Genomic DNA, 25,905 nt, shown 5'->3' with positions numbered 1-25,905 from the left:
AGTGTGCCCAAAATCGTCGACTTTGTTCAGTTTCTCGAAAGTTTTCTTTTGAATTTCATACACAAAGATAATTAATATTATTATCACATAATATGGGACTATTGTATCATTATCATGACACTATAGAAGACGTGATTCTTGGACACTAATTTCATAAAAAAGTGGTAAAATAATATATTCCTAAGTGAGAAAATTCCGATAATCATATCAAGTATAAACCTTCTATTGATCTCCGCTATTTCAAGTTCGTAAAATGTTTTTATCTAGCTGTGTCAATTTTTCTTCTCCTTCTTTTTGGCTTTAGCAAGGAGCTTTCTTTTTGGCGGCAATTTAAATTTATTTATATTAAACTATTAAATTTTAAAAAAATTAAAGATACTATTAAATGTTTTTAATCTATTACAATTTTAAAGAAATATCAGATAAAAAATAACTCAAATCTCAATATTTAAATTACAGATAAAATTCATAACAAAATTATAATAAAGAGTAGTATGTGTTTTTGTTTAGTAGTATTGAAATCTGACAGTTATTTTTTGTTAATAACTAATAATCGGATAAAATTTATAGTTAAAATAATTGCAAACAATATAATATCTATATGAAATTAAGTAGGAATCATCCTCGCCTGGAGTCTACTACTGAAAAAGACGTCTAACCATTATTTTCTAATCAGAATCTTGTATTGTTTTTAATACAAATAATCTTTTGTGAATTGCTCATATTGCTCATTGATTTTGGAACTGAAAACATAGACTTTACACTGCCTTGTTGTGTAAGGTCTTTTACTGAAAATCATTATCTACCAATGTTTTAGTTATATCTAGTTAGCAATTTTAACAAAAGAACTCTCTACAAAAATTATATCGTGAACCACTAATCTAGTGTCTATATTTTTACATAAATAAATATTTTATTTTACAAATTTACATCAAATTTATTATATTCTTATTTAATAAAGTAGACCAAAGATCCCTGAAAATGTTTCCGGTAATGAAAAATGCATATCTACAACATGTCATGACGGTTCCACCACGTCTAATAAATCGGATGGTCAATGAAGGTATAGCTACTTCAAAAATTTTCATGTTCTAATAATGGCGTTACTCTGACTTTCTTGTCTATTTTAAAAATTTCTAAATAACGTACAAAACTTAACTAGTGGTGCATGGCATTGTGCCTCAAGGCAAATTGCAGTAACTTCCCGTACCGTAATTTTAAAATCTTATAAGATCTCAGAAAAGAAATATTGGATTGTTTTTTGAGAATTTTAAATTTTTCTAAACATAACACAAATTTGAATATATAAAAAAATTACTTTTTTTTGAAAACTCAGAATTTTTTGAAAACATCATTTTTTTTGGAAAACCAACATTTTTTATTGCTTTTTTTCTATAATTTCAACATTTCTTGAAAATTTTGATAGCCATTCATATCGGTTTGATTCAAATTACAATATATCTGATTTTCGACCGCCAAATGGCTTTTTTTAATTTCTTTTTTTGAATCTCCGAACCACTGGACTGCCCTTGCATAAACTTAATCAATTCTTCATTACGTCAATAGAAGTGGAACGTTTTTTGAATCATTCAAATCGGATGCTCCGTTCTCTCGAATTATGCACTCCTATTTTCTGCACTCTTGCATCGCATCTATAAAACGGCTGAACCAACTTTTGACAAAAACTAATCAGCACGTCTCCCTATCAATAGGAATCGAAAACTTTTTAAATCATTCAAATCGGCTGAGCGGAACTCCTGGAAACACCGACAAAAAATTGCATAATGCATAAACTACATACACACATCCATTTTTTCGAAAGCATGTCAAAATGTTCACAAATCTCTGAAACGTAAAGATATGCAAAAATTCATTTTCGATTTTTGGACGATTACAATAACTTACTCTAGGGGAAGTTAATAAAAATCAAGAGTTGAAATAATTTGATAAGATGAAATATCCCAAAATCCCAAATCTAATTACAACATGTTAAAGGTTCCACATTAAAACTCGCTACCTCATTTTTTAATAATGAACTGGGTATTATACAACAAACTGCCATTAAGTATCAGAAAATTAGAAAATAAGAAATTTTAAAAATTATTTAACTTTTTTTAAGGAACTTGTTATTTACACTATTGAGGGATATATACGTTAGGACGAAATAGAGTAATAGTATTGATCGTAAATGTCATGAAAAAAATTACAAATAAAAATTCCATAAAGTTATCGAACTGCATACATTTTTCATAATCAATACTTTTATCTTCGTTTCGGGTTGACGTTGAGGTATGGGACACGCTGTGTATATACTTAAATTAGAATTTATTAAATAGTGATTAACGTTATATTTATCTACTCACCCTTTATCGCGTTGTTTTAGACATTTTCATATTAGTTTTCAATGTTTCAAGATTTTGAATTTCTCTTAGCCATGCAAGTAGAATCTTTCGGCGAAGATTTGGAACCACCGTTCTTAGCCAAACCTTGTCCGACACCTTATAAATTTGCACCTGAAACTGATTGCACAAGAGCACCGCAAGCATTTCTACATTGGGCTATACCAAAACTGGTCAGTGTCTATTTACCTGTAATATCTGCATAAAAAGCGAAGCCAATTGAAATACTTCCTACTAAATATTTTTAATTTTCATTTAGGTACACCAAATGCTTAGTCGATCATTTTTTTCAAAATAAAAGTTATTTTTTTGCTTTAATTCAGATTCACAAATTTAGTATTATCTTTACATAATATGAAGGAAGAAATTAAATTAAATTATGTATTGGTAACTTAAATAGGAAATATAAAATAACTCCTCCTTAATCATATTTCCAGAGACACAATTTGATATAACAATAAAACAAAATTATTGCATTAAAATTTAATCCATTGAAATAAATAAAATCCATTCAAAATAATTCAATAATAATTCGCTTTGATGCACCCGCTTTTCTGTTATGACCAGTTTCATAGGTCTACCGTTTCTTCAGAATTATCAGTTAGAGTGATAATAAATATGTTACGAATATTTAGTAAGATAGATTAGATTTAGTTTATTAGTTGATTTAGTTAGATCATGGATCAATTTTCAAAAGTTAAGAACCGTTGGCCAAAATTCGGTCAACGCGATCGCTAAAATTCCTTGCCTTTGATATAATTATTTCAAAACGGATTCGACAAAAGTTACTTAAATTATGATGCATCAAAAGATTTTTGTATTTACCTATCAAACAAGTCTTTTCGAGTTTTTTCGAACAAGAAATAGTATAATGTTAAAAGTTGGATGAAGCAAAACTGCATTATCATCATATAAATTTATCAATAGCAAAATATGATAACGTATGCAATTCTTAAGATTGATTAAAAAGCAATCGTTTGGGATTGATGGACAATTAGAATTTTGCACATTTATTTATTTAGTTTGCAAACTGTCTATTGAAATATAGTACATTATTCAAAAATATAAAGATCAAACGCGCGAGAAATATATTTTAACAACGCTCATTTTATTTAAGATAAGAAATCTCCATAGCAAGGATTGTACCACGCAAAGAAAAACTTTAGCTACTCTCTCCGATTTACTAAGAAATCCCGAAAAGGCATTCGAGGCATTTAGGCTTGATATAGTTCCCAGGTACATCATAAAATAGTATTCGATTTTATTTATGTTACCACAGCTCATAGAATTTTATTCAACAGATTTACTGATCTTTTGACTCACCAGGATTCGTATGTCCGGGAACGCGCATTGTTTGTTCTGGGTAATGTATAAAATTAATTTTTCAGGTGATAATAACTATAATATATATTTAGATTTTGAATTTGGAATAATTTCACGATAATGCTTACTCGTACTCTTACTCATGCTTCTCTCTCAGCTTTTTGTTATAAAGTGATATAATTATACATTGTTTGATAAACAAATAAGCTAATATCATACGTTTTTTTCGTCACTTATTTTTTGACCTTGCTTAGTCGAGCTTTTAGCCACCTACAACATTTCTTCTATACACTCACATTCTATACCATCTTCAATTTTACACTATCTCCTTTATTCATATAAATCCTATTCTTCTTTATACTTTTTCTACTTATCTTGATTCTTCTACACATCCATTCATTTCATCTTCTAAGCTCTTCTTACTCCTTCGACTAATTAATTTCATTTAATTCTAATTCTCAAATCTTCATACATGATTCTGATCTTCATACGTTATTACAATTCATAATTCTCTTATAATTCCAAATTAACTACTTAATATTTTTCAAATTGTTGCCGGGGATTCGAACTCAGAACCTCAAGCGTCTGAGTCGGGAACGCTACTCTGTGATCTAATCCCGCCACATTATAAATGTTATTTTTACAAAAAAATATTTTTAATAAATAAGTTTGCTTGTTTATCTTCTAACCAAAATCGTGTTCTGTTCTGACACGTACATAGAATGCATATTTAATATTCATTTTTGCAAGTTAATATTTATTGTCAAAACGAATTTAATTGTGCAAACATGTTGTACAGGTATTCTTGGAGGTCACAGTGAAGGAAGCAGGAGAATGATAACAGCACCGAATCTCGCAACAAATATTCAAAATTGTCTATCAGATATGCATCCAATGGTACAAGCACAAGCAGCAAACACTATCGAAATTATGACCAGAATTCCTTGGGGTATATAGATTTAGACATTTACATAGGCATTTTTTAGAATTTTATTTCTAATATTTTTATATAGCTCAACTATAGTTTTCGCGCAATTTGGAAACGAAACAGAACCGACAACGTTACATTATCGCGTTACGTAACTGGAGGCGAAAATAGAAACGTCTTTGTGCCTTCTAGGTTACGTAACTGCTATATTTGGCGTAACATCTGTTACTTAATATTTACGTTTTAACCACTAATGCTCACACACGTTTTGTGGTTTACTGGGTATAGAGTTAATCAGTTAACAATGATAGCATACATGCACATATAAGCACTTAATATATTAAGTGCACATTAGGTAGATCATTCTGATTCATCATCACAAAACTTTTTCTGCACATTATGCTTCTAAATAGAAATATCGGCTTTTCTGGTATAAAAATAAGCAAAATACATAAAATACAAGAAATAAACACAAAGCAAATATGACTCGCATGAAACAAAAATCGAAACTAAGGAAATTGCAAAAACTTCCAAATTCGTGCAAATACTCGTCTTAATTAACAACAATCTCTCACGGTCCAATATTCTAAACTTTGATTACTTTTAAGATTTCACAAGTTTTCGTAAGCCGATCATATTTTAGAATATCCTTTAACTTAAAGGCTTTAACTTGAAGGCTTTAACTTGAAGGCTTTAAGCTAAAACTCTATCGCTATGTAAAGGTTTAGCAATTTTCACAGCTAATATCTTTTAATTGAGTTATAAATATTTAATTGTTATGAATAAGTAAGAAAGAATAAAATTCAAAACGTTTGCATTTTTTTCCTCAAAATTATTTCAGCTTAAGATAATTTAGTAAGACTCTTTTTCTGGCGTAAATATAAACTTTTCCTTGGGGAAGTTATAAATATTAATTTGTTATAAATAAGTAAGAAAAAATAAAATTCAAAACGTCTGCATTTGTTTCCTCAAAATAATTTCAGCTTAAGATAAACTTTGTTAAAATTTACTTTACACAAAAATATTTTACACTTGAAAATTTGATCTATTTCAGTTTGTAATGAAATGCTGGATTTGGGATTTCCTGTATCCGTCATCGACGCAAGTAGAGCAATTGACTTGGAAGCAACATATGTAAGATCACAATATATTTTTTTTTTTTTTTTTGAAAACTTTATGTTAATAACACTAGTCAACGAGTCGATAATTGTTATTTCGAATATTGGAACAACAGCGAGGCTTAAATTTCCGCGGATACCAACAATATTTCAAAAACAAGTAAAGTTGAGAATTTTTTTTGACAGTATTTGAAAGTAGAGAAAAAAGATGTGTAATCAGCCATCGCCTTAAATGAAGCAATGAAAATCTATAACAAAAGAATTTTCTTGTATTGTTAGTTTTTTTATTTGTTTGGACTATTGTTTAGTTTACGAGACCTTAATATAAGTGCACTATTCATTTAATTGTTTTATAAGATGTAGTATTAATTTTAAGTTAGATTCAACGGACGATTTTATATGACCTCAATAATAGCTTACACATGAATGGGGTAAAAAGGGCCAACACAAACTTTACACTAGCAAAAAAGTAAACAGTAATAAATAGTAAATAAAAATGCAAATTCGGTTAAAAAAGCCATTTTACAAGAATAAAATAAAATAATAGTTATTCCAACTCTGATGATGATCAATGTTATATACAATGATATCTTCATAAAAAATGTGTCCGTGAAATTCATATTTTACATTGGTTGAATATTGCAGCTATAGCGTGGTAAAATTGCTTTTAAATTAAATAAGACATTGGATCTGTTTGCCATCTGAATGTCTGATTTTACCGCGCCAATAGAAAAAACCAAGTGATAAATTTTTAAAAAATATATAAAAAAACATATTTCCATAATGATGAATTACTAAATAGTCAAAAAGTTGTTTGTTTCATATGTGGAATTTGCTATGATAAAGTCAAATTGGACCTTTGTGCACCGGCCTATTCTACATTGCAAAATATTTGACATTATTTTTTGTATTGTCCACGAAATCCGTAATATATTTTTTAAAAAAGCATTTTATTACACCTTTCTAACGTCATGTAAACGCTGACGTAATATTATATTTAAAATATCTGAACTGTGAAATTTTATTTTCCCCCATCATAATATTTTCTTTACTAAATTATTTATAAAAAAAATATCATCAGTGAATTTAATTACTAGCTATAACTTTGTTCTCAATAAGAAATGTGTTGTCTTTCGCATTATCATTTGTATTATATGATATAATTTATTTATAATATAATTTATATTTAACAAATTTTATAATTGTATCAAACATATTACTTCATATTATTATTTTAGGTAACCTTATTTGAAGCTTTACATAATATGATCGCAATGAATCCAGAACTTGGATGTGAGCTGAAATTAATGGACTATATGGTAATTGTTACAATTTGAACTATTTATATGCAGTATACTTGAATTTTGAAAAACATATTGTAATTCTATATCAATAATGATCATCAAAAACAATCCATCTAAGATTAATTTGGGGCAATCGGCATATAATCAATACATAAAATTTCAAACCCATTCGTTAATAATTAGAAGAGTTGAAAAATCATATAGCATTTAACATTTGTTTTTTTTTTCTTAGTTTAGAGTTTTTTATAAGTATATAAATTATATACGTCATGCTCTCACGTAGAAAACTAATGTTTCAGAATTTGGTTTATAATTTGAAAAACACTTAGTAAAATGATCTTTTTTGTGTACTGCATCATGTGAATGTTTTCCTCTATTCTATTTTTAAAGTTGTAGTTTTAACAAACGTATGAACATATTTTTAATTTAAGATGCAAAATATCGATTGTGGAAAGGATGATGAAAGGATAATAGGTCAAGCCTGTAAAATCATAGCTCAACTTGGAAGATGTGAACGCGGTCAAAACGAAGCCGACGAAAAAAATATATTGCCGACAATAATTAATTTATTATTTGATGAGGTAATTGATAAGCAATGCAAAAATATATCATAACTACAACAACTTTGTCAACCAATTTTCATAAATTATAGTATCATTAAACATCCTCAACCCGTCTTCAGCCCACATTCATATATCGTTATACCAAAAGCGAAGCAATTTCAAAGTTACATTATACTATCATAATGATAAAATCATGGTAATGTGGTAAAAATATTGAAAAGAATCGTTTGGCCATTGTCGAAAAATATAATTAAAATCGTAGAAACCACCAATAAAGCTTGCTGAAAACTTTTTTCATTTAAAATTTAAATTGTATAACCTCAATCTTACTCCATTGTACAATCTCAATCTTATTGAAAATTTGTACAATCTCAATGTTATTCCATTTAAATTAGCAAATTTATCAGCAAAACCCTTAAAAAAATATACTCAAGTTTAATAAAAAAAAATTAGTGGTGCATGGCATCGTGCCTTAAACCAAATTGCTAGAATTTCCTGTTCCAGAATTAAATACTCGAGAGAAAATAATCAGTAATCAAATATTGATCAATGATTTATAACAATGCTTTAAACATTTTCAAATAGATAATTATAATCACTATATATTTTATCGTTCATAAAATTATACAGTAACGCTCAAAACACTAGAGATAGTTTACATAAGTAAGACGTGCCGAAATCCATCTGAGGGTATATTTCTTACGATTACAATAACGTATTTGATATACATTTTCAAACTGAATTATAAATTTAAAATTCATATTTGAAGTATAAAACTTTGTATATTTTTAAAATATCTGAAAAAAAATCTGAAAATTTTGAAATTTGTTTTAACCGTATAAGTAAACTTGAAAAATTAAATTAACAATCTTGGTACGGAACCCAATAAAATTGTAACAAAATTAGTACTCGATTTTAAAAATATTAACAAATATCTCATAATTTGATCAGCATATATCTAATGATCATTTTTGACCGCCAAATATCATTTTTTTTCCTTTTTTCTGTATCTCCGAAAACGCTAAACCTGCCTTATCAAAAATTTCATCAATTCTTCTTTTCGTAAGTAAAATGTTTTCTGAATCATTCAACTCGGGTACTTCGTTCTGTCTAACTGAATTACCGTTTTTAGCACTTTTTGACTCGTATCTTCGAAAGGGCTGGACCTGTCTCCACCAAAAACTAATCAGCACGTCTTCTCATCGATAGGAATCGAATGTTTTTTTGATCATTCAAATCGATTGATTCGTGCGCCCGAAATCGTGGACGAAAAATTGTATCCAAACATATACACACACATACATCCATTTTTCTAAGGTATGCCAAAATGTTCGGAAACCTTCAAAACGTGAAGATATGCAAAAAACTTCATTTTCGATTTTTAGCTATTATTACTATGACTTACCCCACTGGAAGTTAAAAATGTTGATTGATATTTGATCGAAATATAACAATTTCACAGCGTGCTCTTGTCCATACAAGAGCAGCAATGGCATTTCAAGCAGTCACATCCAGTACGAGGTCGAAATGGCGTTGCAGAGAGTTCCACAAATTACCTGCAAGACTTGTGCAGATGGCAACTATTAGGAAAAACGTTAATTGTCAAATTTACGCTATGCAGGCAAGTTTCAACATTTCTATATTCACACAGATTCTACACTATACCAACTGTAGTCTGCAAATCAACTTTTAAAATTAGCGCCGATACAGTTCTGAAATTTTGACACCGCTCATTTTTCCAAACTTTCTATAATTATACCCAAAAAAATATTTAAAGTTCATGGTAAGACCATGATCTCTTTGATCATCAAAGTCATCAAAAACGATTTTAACCATAGAAAAAATAGGTTGGCCAATCTTTACCAGAAACTAACCATCACGATTCCAGGTGACATCTTCCGAACTTTTTTTAAGTTTTAGACTTTTCAAATCCGATTTTTCGAAATGTACATATTTTGCTACCAAACTTATATTGATAATTGATTTTAAATCAACTTGTATCTAGTCTAGATCAACCCCATTATTATGTATTGTCTTAGGCCTACTCTCATTGACCACCACTGTGGGAATTGTCTATCTCAAGGAATATCTCACACTTATTACACAAACAATTTTTGACCAATTCAAAGTTTGATTTTGAAAATTCAAAAGGGAAATCAAACAAATCTACTAACTCGGTTTTTACGTGTTTTCCAGTGTTTACAAAACATTTGCGATTTGCCTGCCATTCGGGAAGATTTGCTTACTAATGGCTTGGATATTCTTAAGCAAGTGCAGGTATCTTTTTATTATTATTTTTTTAAATAATTTTTTGGGGTTGACCAATTGTTTGCATTCTTAGATAAATTTCCCATCATTTGATACCATGTTTTTGTCAGAATAGCAAAAAATAATAGCGTTGAAAGGAAGCAAAATGCAAAGCTCCAAGCAAAAGAGTACTCTATTTGCAAAGACTAGATAATGTAGATAAGCATAAAAGAGCTAGTACAATATAAAAATGTCTAAAACAACGATAATCTAAATGAAAAATATTACCAGTCAGAATACTCGTATATATGATCAAACTTGAACATTTATTTCAATATTTATGCAATAACGCTATTATTAAAAAACATTCATATTAAATTCAAAGGTTTCTGTTTAGAATTGTTTAAGATCCAAATAGCATAATATTTTTGCGTTTTTTTTTCACATATATTAATAATATTTCCACAGACAAACCATAACGGGCTATTAAATCGAGTAAAAGCACGACTCATTAAAAACATAACATGGACCCCATACGACATTTCATCCGTGTTTGATGAACCAGATCCAAGTCTGCATTTTGAAATAGATGGAGAAAATTCATCTATGAAGAGTACAATAATGGAAGGTAATGAAATAAAAAAAATATAACATTATAACACAATCAACTAATACTAACGGGAATTAGTCAAAAAATATGTGTCATGAGAACACATAGTAAACTTTAACTTCACATAAATTCCGCAGACATAAAAAATCCAGAATCCAGATACAGTACAAAATTGTAAAAGTTTGTGGTAAATAAACTATAAAAGCCTTGTGCTAACTAAACTATAAAAGCCTTGTGCTAACTAAACTATGAAATTACATTACTTTGGTCTTTGGTTCATTTATATGAATAAGCTCGACAAAAGTCAGAAACAATATTTATTTATATTGAAATGAAAGGGTCTTGCTTACTATAAACCGATAATATACATAGCATGCTTTAAAAGATCAGAAAATCTTTTTTTGCGCAGTTAGTAACTTGCCCTACAGAACTTAATAAAAATCATAATAAAAACAGGTTCCAAAGATGTTTGTGCCTGTCTTTGTCAAATATCTCAACACTCATTCGACAGTTCAGCTTGCTCCAGTGCAACGGAAAATGAAAGAACCGAATCGGTTTCGGAAGAAAAGCTTCAACGAATCACCGGTAAATCCATTTAAGAATAATATTATTTACTATTAGTAGAAAGTATTATGTTAAATGCACTTATAAGTAATTCAAGCTTATACCAAGCATTGTTCTTGAGTTTAACGAGAATTTCTGCTATAGCCGAGTTAATGAAGTCGTAAACCAGGAAAAATTAAGAGGTCTTCAGAGAGAGCTTGATTTTATTTTTTTCCCAATTTTGCTTTGCAATAATATTTAAAATCCGAAACATTTCAGTAGGGATTTTTTTTTGTGTAAGGCGGTACTCCGGTTGTTTGATGCGATGTTTGAAAAAATATAAAGAAAAGGTTAAACGATAATTTCTCTATATTTCTTTACAAGTTTTTGAATAATGTACAAGTTTAAAAATATAATATATCAGCCTTGACATCTTTGAAACGGTGGCTCTGACAAAAAAGTATTCATACATTTTTGTGTAGCTAACTTTATGCTCTACAATTTTGTTTCGGGTAATTTCTCGATAAAACTGACCATTTAGCTGAAAATCGCGAAAAAAATCATTTCTTCGGCCTTTGACCTTGTGCCAATTTTTCGCTCGCACCGGGACGATAAGGACTTCTGATATTTCTTTTATAATTGTATTTTAAGCAATTTTATTAAGTTATGAATTATGAATTATTCATTCAGCCCATTATGAATTATTGTAACCTTTTCGTCCTGATTTTAGGTTTAAATTTAACGGGTTATAAACATATCTTATTAAGTATGTTACAACAAAGAATTATTAAATGCGACTCTTAAGGAAACAAAATAAAACAACGTAGTACATTGTTTTACGTCTATACATGATTTCTTTCTATTTCAGATCCTGTCTAATTTAAAGCTAATATTTGCTGAAGAAGAATTATTTTCAAGCCCTTTTCTAATTTTCATTGGTATTGCAAAATAAGTTATTAGACTGTATTGAAGTAAATGATGACTGTATATTTTAGTAAACGAATTTCCTCTCTAGAAGTAATAATGGGTATTTTGCAAAATACCGAGTTTTTCATATTTTCTTTTGATTAGAATTCTAAAATATATAATTTATTTGTAAGTTAAAAGACTTACAAAACTTTCGGAACACAGTTTTATTAACATCTTAAAAAAGCAATATTTAACGACAATGTCTACTCTGTGTAATGCGAACTCTGTGCAATGCGTTTTTTGGCTTGTTTTGCGAGGCTTAAGTAATTCAACATTGTACGAAAAATTTATGATTACGTTCAGCATATGTTAGAATCTTTTTAAAATATGCTTTTTAAAGATTTTTTTTTATATTTTCAATTAATCTGCATAACGCATACCTATTCTTTTGTAAAATGATATTTTTATATTATGCATAATATGTATACTATTATGCATATATGTATAGTAATTTGACTAGTAAATTTTTTTCCAAACCTATAACATATCTCGATGAGAAGAGTTCTTTTTTTTAAACTTTTTCATTTATTTTATTTTAGTTTAATATTAGTTTTAAAATTCGTGCTTTGAAAATTGAATAGTAATTGGTGCATTATATTTTCCGTGTTTTTTATTTTTTCTTCAAATTATTTGTATGCACTGAAGATGGGTCAAATCAAGACCCGAAACGTTTGACAATAAAACATTTTACTTAATAAAATAGTTTTAATTAATGTATGGAAAATTAAAATACTACTTAATAAAATAGTTTTAATTAATGGATGGACGCCCAAGAAAAACTTTATTATAATATTTCACCATCTGAAAAAACCTCTCATTTATATATATATATATATATATATATATATATATATATATATATACATATAGGTGCAGCAACTGAAATTCCCAATTCATGCCAGATACTTACAATTCGGTATTTATTAAGGCGTAATGGGTAAAAGCATTTTCCAAGACTATAATAAAATACATACCGTACATAGACATTTTGTCCAAAATAAAAAATAATTTGAAGTGAATAATATGGCTCATTTAAAAATTTTAAATTTATTCATATTAAAATTAATTAATAGTAAGATTAAAAAACATTTTTATAAAATATTATTGTCGACAACAATAATGGTTGTACTTGTATGCTTGAAACGACAATCAAACTATTGTGTAGCTTATTATTCATCAATATAATTATCCGCACGATCACTCGAATTCTTAGTGGCAATAATGGATGAAGAAAACTCGCACATAATTTTAAATTTTTCCAAATCTGTAGGTCGAATACCTTTAGTTACATTATGAGACAAATCAACAGGATCCTGAAGACACATTGATGCATCAGTTTTTAGGGGTCCAAAATATAACTGATCAAGTAACTCCATATCGTTTGAATTTAAATCGTTTGAATCCATATCGTTTGAATTGAAATCATTTAATGCAGCCCTTGAAATTCGTTGGCAATGATCTATATATGGTTTAAATTGTTCAGGAAGTGACATATAATCTTCAAACTCTTCTTTATTAACTATCTGGCCCAATAATGGACAAATCACATTCTGTGAGTAATTGAATTCTCCATAATATTTGAAAAAACCACGCAATAAATTCGATAATTTTTCAGTGCTTTTCGGAAAAGCCACATAGTCTACAACTTGGCACTCCCAACCTGAGATAAAATTAATTTATTTTAGTTTTGAATAATGTCCTCAAATGTGGACACTTATGAAATATTTACTAAAATGAGATTCCTTTATGATAATGTTATGACACTAAATTGGAAACAAATTTAACCCTTTCATTTATACCGGTCGAGTTCTTTATTATTACCCTATATTGTACAAATAAATTGTAAAAGAAATGGCAATTTTGGGCTGATTCGTATGCTGACAGTTCCAGATTTTAAAAAAACAAAATGTAAAAATAAAAATATCTCGCATTCTGTGATATCCCCAAATTGCACTGCACTTATGCATTGCAATTGTTTAAATTTTCTGGCAGTGCAGTTGTTTGGACAAATTATCCATAAGTAACGTTTGAAAGGTGATATATGTTTTTTGTGCTTCCCAAAATACTGTCCATTTATGAGGTGACCACATTTATGGATTGAAAAAACCTACAAGTTACATCTTCGATCAAAGAAGATTGAATCCAATAATTTATAAATTAATATCCTAAAGCTAATCACTGTGCCCTGCCTTTCCCAATTATAACGCACAAGCAACTCATATCTGTATCTAAATTTGCAGTACAATTTGAATATACACTTACCGCAAATCTTTTTTTTTTCATGAATTCTTCCTGTAGTCATACGCCATACAGGTACAATGAGCTTTTGTAGCTGAAGATAAAATATAACAAGATATGCTATAGCATACCCATTCATTGAAACCTTAATTAGTTTTAACCAATGTTTCAAGATTAATATCATACGCTTTGCGATTGGTTGATCATTTAATATTCGCCTGAAAAAAATTACTTTTACAAAAAAACAATATGTAGAGAGCAAATTAGAACAATTGTCCATAACAAAAATATTACTCACTTTAATATGACAGTATTTTCAACACCTAAGCCATTTCTAAAAGATATATCACAGTCCATTTTATATACAGTATTAAATGCTTTAATAATTGGTGTTCTAGCTTTTGTAACAGGGAACACAAAGTCCCACTCGTCACATTTTTTTAACACCTCACAACATACATCAATTAACGAATTCTGAAATTGACTGTTTTGGTTTTGTAATCCATTATACATGGAACCTGTAATAATACAAAAATAATAGCTAAGTAACTATATGCTGTTATATGCTACAACCATGCTACAAATACTAATGTTAATTGTAAACATATTTGTCATTATAGTAGAACACCTTTCAAGTTATATCATTTATAAAACATTTAATTGTGATTGTTTACAATAAATTTGACACATATATACAAATTAATATTCAAGAGATTCTTTACTCATAGCTATTTTCCGAACTTTTAATCTTAAACTGCAATTGAATAGTTTTTTTTTCATAGATTTAGAAATTTATTTAAAATTCATATGTTTCTAGCATATTAGGCTTCATTCAGTGGCAATCAATTTAACTATAAAATTAAAACTAAATAAATAATATGTAAGAAATTTCATAGAAAACAATAATAATAATAATAATAAAAAACACAATTTTGTATCCTAATATAACATATGAAAACATTATTAATCCATTGTATGAGTATGTGCACAGTGGTAAAATATATATTTTTTAACATCACAGATGGTAAAACACATAAATAAACATAACTTAACAAGTTATCGAAATTATGTATTTACTATTCGGAGTCTAAGATAGAAATGTCACATTTTTTCTTGAAGCAGTTTTTAACATGTGTTCAAATTTATGAAAAATTTAAAAAAGCGATGGGATCTTGTGTCATTTTTTAAGAAATTTTGACACGCTATTTAGGAACCACCTGTTTGTTTCGTTCAGGGATGTGTTATCAATCGTTTGTTTATGAACCTGTCGTTATGCAATTGCAAAAACACCCCTCAGCGAATCTTCTATTAATTACGTTTTCACTTCAAATGTAAATTTTTGGGTTAAAAAATCTATATTATGATTTGAATTATTTACATGCTCGGTTAACTACCTTTTCAACAAACAAAATCACCGACCATAAAAACCGTTTTAGACGTATGTAATTGCAATAGAACCCTCAGTTCCATTTTACACAAATTAAATCTAAGTTTAATTCTGACCGTCTCAGAAACTTAGTATATCAGATTAATAGTTCTACTTGTGAGCTCTTTTATATCGGAGGAACTATCCAAAACCTGAGTCAGCGCCTTTATCAACATAAAAATAACTCAAAAAATCCCAAACAATTCATAACCATGTTAACCGAGCATATAAATAATTTAAATTATAATATAGATTTTTTCAACCCAAAAATTTTACATTTTGAAGAGAACGTAACTAAAAGAAATTCGCTGAGGGGTTGTTTTTGCGATTGCATAAACTATAGGGTCATAAACAAACGATTCGACAACACGGCCCTGAACGAAATAAACACGTGGTTCCTATATAGCGTGTCAAAATTTCCTAAAAAATGACAAGATCCCATCGCCTTTTAAAGGGTATGGGCGTGTTTCCATACAGAATTGGCCCCACCCTGGTATTTAAATAATTTTGATGCCATTTTATAGGTATTTTTGAGAAAATCCGATATACCAAATTTCAAATCCGTAGCTCATCAATTGCCGAGATATCATTGAAAATGTGTGAAAGTGGCCCCTTTTTTCAAAGTCGTTTTTTGTCGCAACGGTTAAAGATATCAGAAAACAAATAACGGGATTATATTCATATCGATGTCTACTATATTTTTAATAACAAATATTGTTTAGTAATTATTTTTTAGTGCAGGTAAAAGTGAAATTATTTTTCGTTTTGAATTTTCAGGTAGTGCGGTTGTTTGGACTAATTTTTAATTAGCATCATTAGAACGGCTATTCAATTTTCTTTTAGCGTGCAGAATTTTGTTTTATTTCATGTGGTAGAACACATCAAAATTAGAAAAAACCTGAGCAAGTACACGCTCGCGCCATATAGCACCCGCGTAAGCGTCTCTCATTCGCAACGACTAGCAACAGCTTGCTCGCCGCGCGCGCCTTGATAATTAAAAACATTTTTAATAAACACAGTTTATACAATTTATATTTTGAAGAAGTTATATTTATATGTATATGGATATAAGAACTATATGTTTATATAATTAATATATAATTTTATATATGCACAAGTATATTATATGATTTATCATCATTATAATTTATCAATTAATTATTACTTATTAATTATTATTAATTATTATTTATTGATATTAATTATTAATACCACTAAATAAATAAAAATAGATTAATAAAAATATACATAATAATAGTATATCGGTATATGATTACTATTCATGCTACAGCGCAATGTATACAAATGCAAGTAGACTAGTTAGTCATAAATATATGAAATAATATCTTGACGTTTTTTTTAAAATTAGATAATATATAAGAATATATTGAATAGAATATCTCAATCTATAAATACTCATAATAATTATTGAACTACTGCACTATTGTGTATCATCCTTAATTAAAATATTTGAAATTTTGCCCACAAAACCACACATAAGATAACAAAATACAGACTGCATAAAACTAATATAATTTTGGAATTTACTAATCACGAAGTTTTTGATAATTATTAAATAAATAATGCTCTTTTTAATTTTGTGTGCTCTACACCTTTGTACCATTTGATTTTGCACTTTTCTTGTATTTTAGTGTCAATTCAATTTATATAATTTAGTTATTCACCACAATGCAATATATAATTATAATGCCGCGAAATTTCAAATATTTCAATTAAGGATGATACACAATAGTGCAGTAGTTCAATAATTATTATGAGTATTTATGATTGGAGATTCTATTCAATATATTCTTTATATATCTTATTTAAAAAAAACTTCAAGATATTATTTAATTATATTTATGACTAACTTAGTCTACTTGCATTTGCATACATTGCGCTGTAGCATGAATAGTAATCATATACCGATATACTATTATTATGTATATTTTTATCAATCTTTTTTATATTTAGTGGTACTAATAATTAATATCAATAAATAATAATAATAATTAATTAATAAGTAATAATTAATTGATAAATTATTAATGATGATTAAATCATATAATATACTTGTGCAAATATAAATATATTTTAATTATATAAAAATATAGTTATTATTATACATATACATATAATATATAATATTCAAAATATAAATGTATAATATATATATATTGTGTTTTATTAAAAATGTTTTAATTTATCAAGACGCGCGGCGAGCAATGCTGTTGCTAGTCGTTGCGAATGAGAGACGACTTACGCGGGTGCTATATGAGCGCGAGCGTGTACTTGCTCAGGTTTTTTCTAATTTTGAATGTGTTCTACCACATGAAATAAAACAAAATTTTGCACACTAATAAAAAATTGAATACCCGTTCTAATGATGCTAATTAAAAATTAGTCCAAACAACCGCACTACCCGAAAATTCAAAACGAAAAATTATTTTCACTTTTTCCTCCACTAAAAAATAATTACTAAACAATATTTGTTATTAAAAATATAGTAGACATCGATATGAATATAATCCCGTTATTTGTTTTCTGATATCTTTCACCGTTGCGACAAAAAACGACTTTGAAAAAAAGGGCCACTTTCACACATTTTCAATGATATCTCGGCCAAATGATGAGCTACGGATTTGAAATTTGGTATATCGGATTTTCTCGAAAATACCTATAAAATGGCATCAAAATTATTTAAATACCAGGGTGGGGCCAATTCTGTATGGAAACACGCCCATACCCTTTCTTGTGAAATTTGAACACATTTTAAAAACTGCTTCAAAAAAAAATGTGACATTTCTATCTTAGATTCCAAATAGTCAATACATAGTTTCTTCAACTTATTAAGAGTTATTCATGTTTATTTGTGTATTTTACCATTTGTGATTTTAAAAAATATATATATTACCACTGTCTGTCTTCTCATCTGTTATATTATGATACAAAATTGTAAGTGTTTTTTATTATTATTATTATTGTTTTTCTATGATATTTATTTCCATTTCTTACATATTATTTAGTTCTAATTTTTATAGTTATATTGATTGCCACTGAATGAAGTATAGAAGGATGGATTTTAAGTAAATTTCTAAAAACTCTCATACTATTTTTATTGATGTAACGCCCGACTTTCAAACTCAAATTAAATATAAATATATATATATATATATATATATATATATATATATATATATATGTATGCATACATATAGTAATACAAAAATGTTACCACTGTCAAAAAAAATGTCAAGATCGCTACTTTCACATCCTAAACCAGTCATTCTAGAGCCAAAAGGGTAGGCTTTGCAGCTTGTGAACATTGATAAATTTTTCTCCAGCATGGTGCAGGTAGCTAATATCAATTCATTCGATTGTGCAGCAGTTTTTGCCAATTTGATTAAATTAACAGAGTAGTCATCCAATACTTGTTCATCCTCGATTAAAGTCAAAATTTTTTTTCTAATTTTTGCTGTTAATTGAATAACATAATTTTGTTTCTAATATAAAATTTGGTTTAGATAATACTTATATTTCCAAGTTTTAATGAATTTACCATTGGAACTAATTTTTCCTTTTGTAATAACCTTTGAGAATTCAAATTCAAAATGTGTGTGTTCAAAGTTGGTACCTGCTGGATAGTATGATATAACGCGGCACTCACTGCATTCATGTTTCATTGTAGGAGGATTATCTTTATTAAAGTCATCATTATAATCTGGAATACTAAATTCAAAATTAAATTAAAGTATATTATATACCATAATTAAGATCACTGTATCTTACTTAGAAATATGATTTGATGAGATTTTATGCAAATTGAAGTCCTGTATAAATAGTCTACATACGCTGCAATAGTGACGAATTTCTAGAAATTCGCTAAGGTTTCTTCTATGGCTCATTCCATTAATATGACCAAGAACACCTCGTTTGTTGAGAGTTAATTTATGACGACACAATAAACATTTTAAAAATCCTTTGTCAATTATTCTGAAAAACAATTTAGATTTAAAATTTTATTTGATAACTTATAGCATACATAAAAAAAATAGTTTGATACAAACCCGAAAATTTGCTTATTTAAACTTAGGTTCTTATCACTGAGATCAAAATCGTCCCAAAACTTTAAAAATATTTCTTCTAATTTACGTGTTTCTTCTTTACTATTTGTCACATTTATATTTTTAGTGTCATTGCCATTATTTGCTTCAACTCCATTATTCTCAATAATTTTTAAATTATCTAATTGACCATGCTCATATTCTTCTACAAAATCTGAATTATCAGAAGCAATTAATTCTACCATCAAAAATTGTATAATTAGCTTTTGTCATAAATTATATTTATATTATTTTCAACATCGACTGAAAGTGTAAATAGTCAAAACTACTGCAATTACCATTCATCAACGGAACAGCAATCTTTTCATTTGAAAATGCTGGAACACAGCCTATATCCATTCCATCATTTACATAGTATTTAGTAATAGTATCTAATACCTTAAAAAATTATATATATTAGATACATGAATACAAGTAGTGATAAAATCTTAATTTGATTAACAGCACTTACTTCATTGTCATAAAAATTATCTTCACGGACTCCTAAACAGCCACCATTCATATGTGATGCATTTCCGTGTAATTCATTCATAGCAGCAAACATTATTTCTTTTCCATCAATTTTTGTATTTGTATTTACTATAAAAATGCAATATGACACAATGAGATGCACAATAGTTGAACTTTTAAAGTTATGTTCAATAAATTTTTCATGCTGACCGTTTGTGTTTAGAACCTACAGTTCCAATATATTCAGTATTGTAAACTATTATTAGTATATTTTGTAAGAATACTTAATGATTTAAATAACTAAATACAATGTATTAGTATTTATGTGAAACAAGAATAATTATGATTGTATTTTACAGAACTTTGCATATCATTAATTAGAGGTCTTAATTTTATGTAATATAAAATAAAAACATATGAGCAAAAAATATAAAATCATCATAAAAAAACTAATTATTAACATTAATAAGCGGCATATTTAAATAAAAATAATCGCTAATTATTTTCATAGTCTTAAATACAAAAAAATATTTGGTAATATTTTAATGCGATATTTTCATTGTAAATACTATTAATATGGCCCATGAAAATTCATATTGTATAAAGAAACCCTAAATAAAAATAGAAACGAGTTATTCTCGCCTTTTTATATCTCGGAATGTTTTCAATTAAAAAAACTTTCGTATATCAAACTCAAAAACTAGAAGGCCCATAATGATTAAAATTTTTACCATAAAAACCAATTTAAAAAAAATTAAAACTTCTAGAAATAATTAACTGAAATATAAAATGGCAGTTTTAAAAATATAATGGTTGAATAATAGTAATAAATAAAATTGTGCAAAGTTCAGTATTACAAGGTTACTCTAATTTACTGGCTATAAAAATATTAGATGAAAAAAATGATTAAACATCTTCAAGTTATATTCTGTACAAATAATACAAACCATAATAATAATTTGGAATTTAGACAAGTTAATAATTTATTTAAATTTTGGAAAAATGTAAAACTTTTTTCCAAAATTAAATTTTTTTCTTATCAATTATAAAAATCGTTTAATATTATAGCGACGTAATAAATAAGAAGTTAAATTTAAAGTTGAACATATGAATTTACTGAATCATATGCAATTTTCAACAGAAGAAAATCATCAGTTTGTTTGTTAAATATAAATTTTAAATGTAAAAAATATGAAAAAAAAATATTGTATAGGGTTGGTGAAGCCAATCAATGATGTCATATATATTAAGTCTAGAAATGTGAAAAATAATTTTAAAAAATCTTTATGAATATATTAGATAAATAATAATTGCAACTCTAAAGTAAATAATATGATATTAAAAATATTTCTTTCGATAAATTTTATACACTTGTGGAAAAACCTTACCTGATGTATCATTAAACTTGAAAGTGATGGGTGTATGTTTAGGTAATGCTCCCTCATCATTAGAAAAAATTATTAAACCACATTCTTGACAAACTAAGTCTTTGAAAAATAGGCCCTTATTTTTACATCCAAAGTATGAAATTAACCTATAAAACCAAATCAATTAAATACATATTTTAATTACTATTATTATTTGAGATACTAATATTATTTATTTGTCAGGAATCTTACATAAATTGAACAACTAAAATACAGTGCAGTAGTCCTTGCAAAACATTTATTTTTATTTCATCAAATCTATATTCATCTAAATTCTCTTATCTCAATCTCTATGCTACGACAGACTCCGCCTTGTCACTCCCTAGCTCTGCCCCTTCCGCCTGAACTCGCTCACACACGTCTGTTGTAGCCAACAGCACAAAATGACACGCGCGACATTCAAACATACTCATTCAAATAATATGTTTCGATAACATACTATACATATACAATATACATATATACATACATACATATATATATATATATAATATATATATATATATATATATATATATATATATATATATATATATTACTTGAGATACTAAATGACAGTCTTAATATAATATATTTAACTAAAGAATAAATCTTCATAAAAAAAAAGAGTGCGCGTAAGGATCACACGCGATTGAAGTAAAACTTTTAATATTGTATGAGTAGGCAATTAAGATAAAAATAAAAAAACATCATATTTGAATTTTAAAAATCATCTTTTAATAATCATATAACATCAATAATAATAAGATCTCCTGAGCATCGGCACAGCTGTCCTACTGATATTAAGAGTTTGAATATGATGTGAAGCTTTCTTCCTAATTTTATTACCTATCTTACCGGGAAATTCAAACCATAAACGTAGAAGTTCATCATTATCGCCACGTTCTATGTACACTAATTTTCCCACACAACCATTAGCTAAGCCATCACTTACATCAATATTAGTTGTTATTATGTAAAATTTATTCAGAACTAAAATTATTTCATACGGCAAAGCCCCGGTATCAATAACCGATTTTTTGAAACTGCTGACGAATGTATGATTGTTGATCTGTCGCATGGCAACCTACATAAATATCCGTGGCAGTAGATATTATTTTGTCTTCAACGAGATTCAATATAAATTTATTATATTCCATGGCACATTTATTCTCTAAGAAAAGTCTTATTCCATGAGGACATAATACAGCAACCTCTTCTTTTGTAAAAAAAACGTGATTCAATTAATGCAAGTTCATATAGGGTTTAGCGCCCGACTTACGCATGACATGACGGGAGTGGATACTCGCGACATCAGCGCTTACGGCGTCGTAGTGTTCAACTACACGTTGGCATTTTCGTTGCATTTGTACGGATTTACACCCGTGTCGCGCCTAAAAATTTTTACACCCATATCGCGCCTAAAGAAGTTTTACTTCAAAATACATCAAAACAATGGTATTATTTGGACAAACTATTAGCTTATTCTGCGGTTTTAAAATATTTTATAATAAAGAAGACAATTATTCAATATTATTTTGATCGTTTGATATAGATAAATCACTTGTTTCATTAAGATTTTAAATATTTATTAATTTGTTTTTTATTACTCAAAGTGCAGTAAAGCTAGGTTAATATTTTAACAATCTTGACGTTTTCGACAGAAAATCTGATTTTTCAAATTTTATGTTTTTTTGAAATTTTAAGTCACTGAATCGAATCGGACCATTATAATCCATTCAGGATTCAGAACTTTCAATCATAGAAAAACTATTCGGCCGATCGTCGGGCAAAATTAATGAACGCTAGTCTTTAATAGAATTAAGGTGCGTCCACACCTAACGAACGAACACGAACGAACATAAAAGAACGTACCAGAACGAACGGCAACAGCATAGTGTGGACGCCACAACGATCACGAACGAACATAAACAAACATGGCGAGCAATGTTCCGCAACTTGTCGGTACATCAAAGGGAATTGTTCGTTCATGTTTGAACTCGTATGTGCAGTGTGGACGCTACCACGAATGTAGACAAACATTTTTCTTTTTTGGTGTTAAAATGTGCATTAATGCATTAATTTATGTTGTATTTATTATAAGATATTGCTGTTATTGACAAATTTTGTAAATTTGATGACTTTAAATAATTTTTCTCTTTCCCGCCACTTTAAATAATAAATCTGACGTTTCACGGTACATCCTCGAACAAAAAGATTCAAACCCTCACTGCTTTGAGGCGTTTGTTTGGAATTTTTCGCGTTCGTTCGTGTTCCTGTTCGTTCTATTTTGTATTTTCTTGTTCGACATGTTCGTTCGTGTTCGTTCGTTAGGTGTGGACGCACCTTTACATGGAATGGCTTTTAAATTTTTTAAACCGGTTCAGCCGTTTTTGGAACAACGCCGTCGAAGAATACTCAATGTAATAAAATAATAGAGAAATTTTAAATGATTTCAAATAGATTATTACAAATACTGTAACTTTCATTATTTGTATTTTATACAGAAAATATAAGTCGACGACATTTACATATTTAGAAATATGTTACATATATTTATAAATACGTAGTGTAATATATTACTTTAAGAATTATATAAAGTGAATTGCAAAATTAAAAATATTTGTTTCAAGTATATAAGTGAGATTTAAAATTTCAACTAGAATTAAAATTAAAATTCGACTCAATTTCGATATTTTAAAAAACTATTTTTTCGAAATAAAAAAAAAATGACTTTCTCATCAAAAAGTAATAGTTTCTTCAGACTGTCAATACTAACAAAATGTTTTTTGAATCATTGAAATCGGGTGCTTTGTTCTATCAAAAACTACAATTTTTGGCATTCTTATAGCTCCGTATCTCCGAAAAAAATCGACTTATTTTTGTAAAAAAACTAATCAGCACGGCTCCCAATCATTACAAATTGAATGTTTTTTGAATCATTCAAATCATATACTCTGTTATCTCAAAAACATAAAATTTTTTGCATATCTTTACGTTTCAAAGATTTCTTAACATTTTTAGCATCCAAAGTAGTGTTTGTGCATGTGGTAGGCCCAGCGGTTTCGGAGAAAAAGTGTGAAAAAAATTATATTTGGCGGCCAAAGATGATCATTGAACATATGCACATCAAATTAACAAACATTTCAGTGAATTTAGTACTCACTTAAGTGAGAAAATGCATAAAAATATAAATAAATTTATTTATATTTTTATGCATTTTCTATGAAAAAAAATTAGCTTTTCAAAAAGGGTTAAATTTTTTCAAGAATTTCCCAATTCACAAAAATCTATTTTTTTTTAAATATATCAAATATTATTAAATCTTTTGGGGACAATCCATGCACCACTAGTTCAGTACATGTTTACAGACCTAAGTGCATGCTTACATGCTTTACGTCATAAAGCCTTAAATAAATTCCTTTATTTAAAGCTTTATGACCTAAAGCATGTAAACACACCACTTAGGTCTGCATAATTATGCACTCCATAATTAACTGGTATATATTCTAATTGATTTAAATTTTTTTATTAAATCAAGTGTAAATTTAAATACCAAAATTAGTAAAATAATAGAAAAATGAATTGTTAGAGTACAAATACATTCCATACCTTTCCTTATGTGCCTTTTGTGATTTATGAGTTAAATATGATTTCTCATTCTGAATCATTAAGTCGCATAAATAACAATAATATCGATGTGATAAATTTACCAGTAATGCATTATTTCTATGAGTAATGCTCTCCAAGTGATTCTTTATGGAAAAAACATTGGCAGAAACATCAATATCATTATTACATAAAGTACATAAATATATACCATCAGTAAAACTAAAAAATATAAAAAAAAAAATATATAAAAAAATAAAATATGTATTTATATTTACTAGTTATAATATTTATATTTATTTATTTAATTCATACTCACTTAAAAAAAAATTCTATTATATATATACATCGGTTTAACAATTGCCCATGAACTTTCAATGCATTTAATGAAAGCACTAACGCTGTCATCAATAAATATGTTATTGTCTTCTACTGGGTCAATTCTAGAATCTATCCGATTCCAATTATTTGGTACATTACTTTTCATAAAACTGACACAAATATTTTGTCCTTCAATCTCCTGTTTATTTTTGAATGCATCATGAGAACTAACTTTCATAACACCTGTCGAGATGTTTGCAAATAAACCATTAGAATACATGATTTTATTTCTATCAGACACCAAGTTACCTATGTGATCTTTCTCTA

General features: G+C 27.9%; 1 protein-coding gene across 1 annotated transcript; it reads right to left on the bottom strand.

Annotated features, from left to right (window-relative positions):
- Positions 1–13,134: 13,134 nt before the first annotated feature.
- LOC113367140 lies at positions 13,135–25,481 on the bottom strand. Its single transcript, XM_026608770.1, has 11 exons — positions 25,261–25,481; positions 21,631–21,776; positions 20,244–20,371; positions 20,071–20,170; positions 19,736–19,946; positions 19,458–19,661; positions 19,228–19,397; positions 18,904–19,143; positions 14,541–14,760; positions 14,267–14,460; positions 13,135–13,664 (listed from the first exon to the last, which is right to left on the bottom strand). The coding sequence occupies exons 1-11, from the start codon at positions 25,317–25,319 to the stop codon at positions 13,174–13,176; spliced, it is 2,163 nt and encodes a 720-aa protein (XP_026464555.1). The 5' UTR covers positions 25,320–25,481; the 3' UTR covers positions 13,135–13,173.
- Positions 25,482–25,905: the final 424 nt, after the last annotated feature.

This window comes from Ctenocephalides felis, unplaced genomic scaffold (assembly GCF_003426905.1).
Source record: "Ctenocephalides felis isolate EL2017-DRISC unplaced genomic scaffold, ASM342690v1 CF-g0.4_SCAFFOLD_01170, whole genome shotgun sequence".
Lineage (NCBI taxonomy): Eukaryota > Metazoa > Arthropoda > Insecta > Siphonaptera > Pulicidae > Ctenocephalides > Ctenocephalides felis.
The sequence above is the reverse complement of the archived record's forward strand: the minus strand, read 5'-3'. Positions and strand labels throughout refer to the sequence as shown.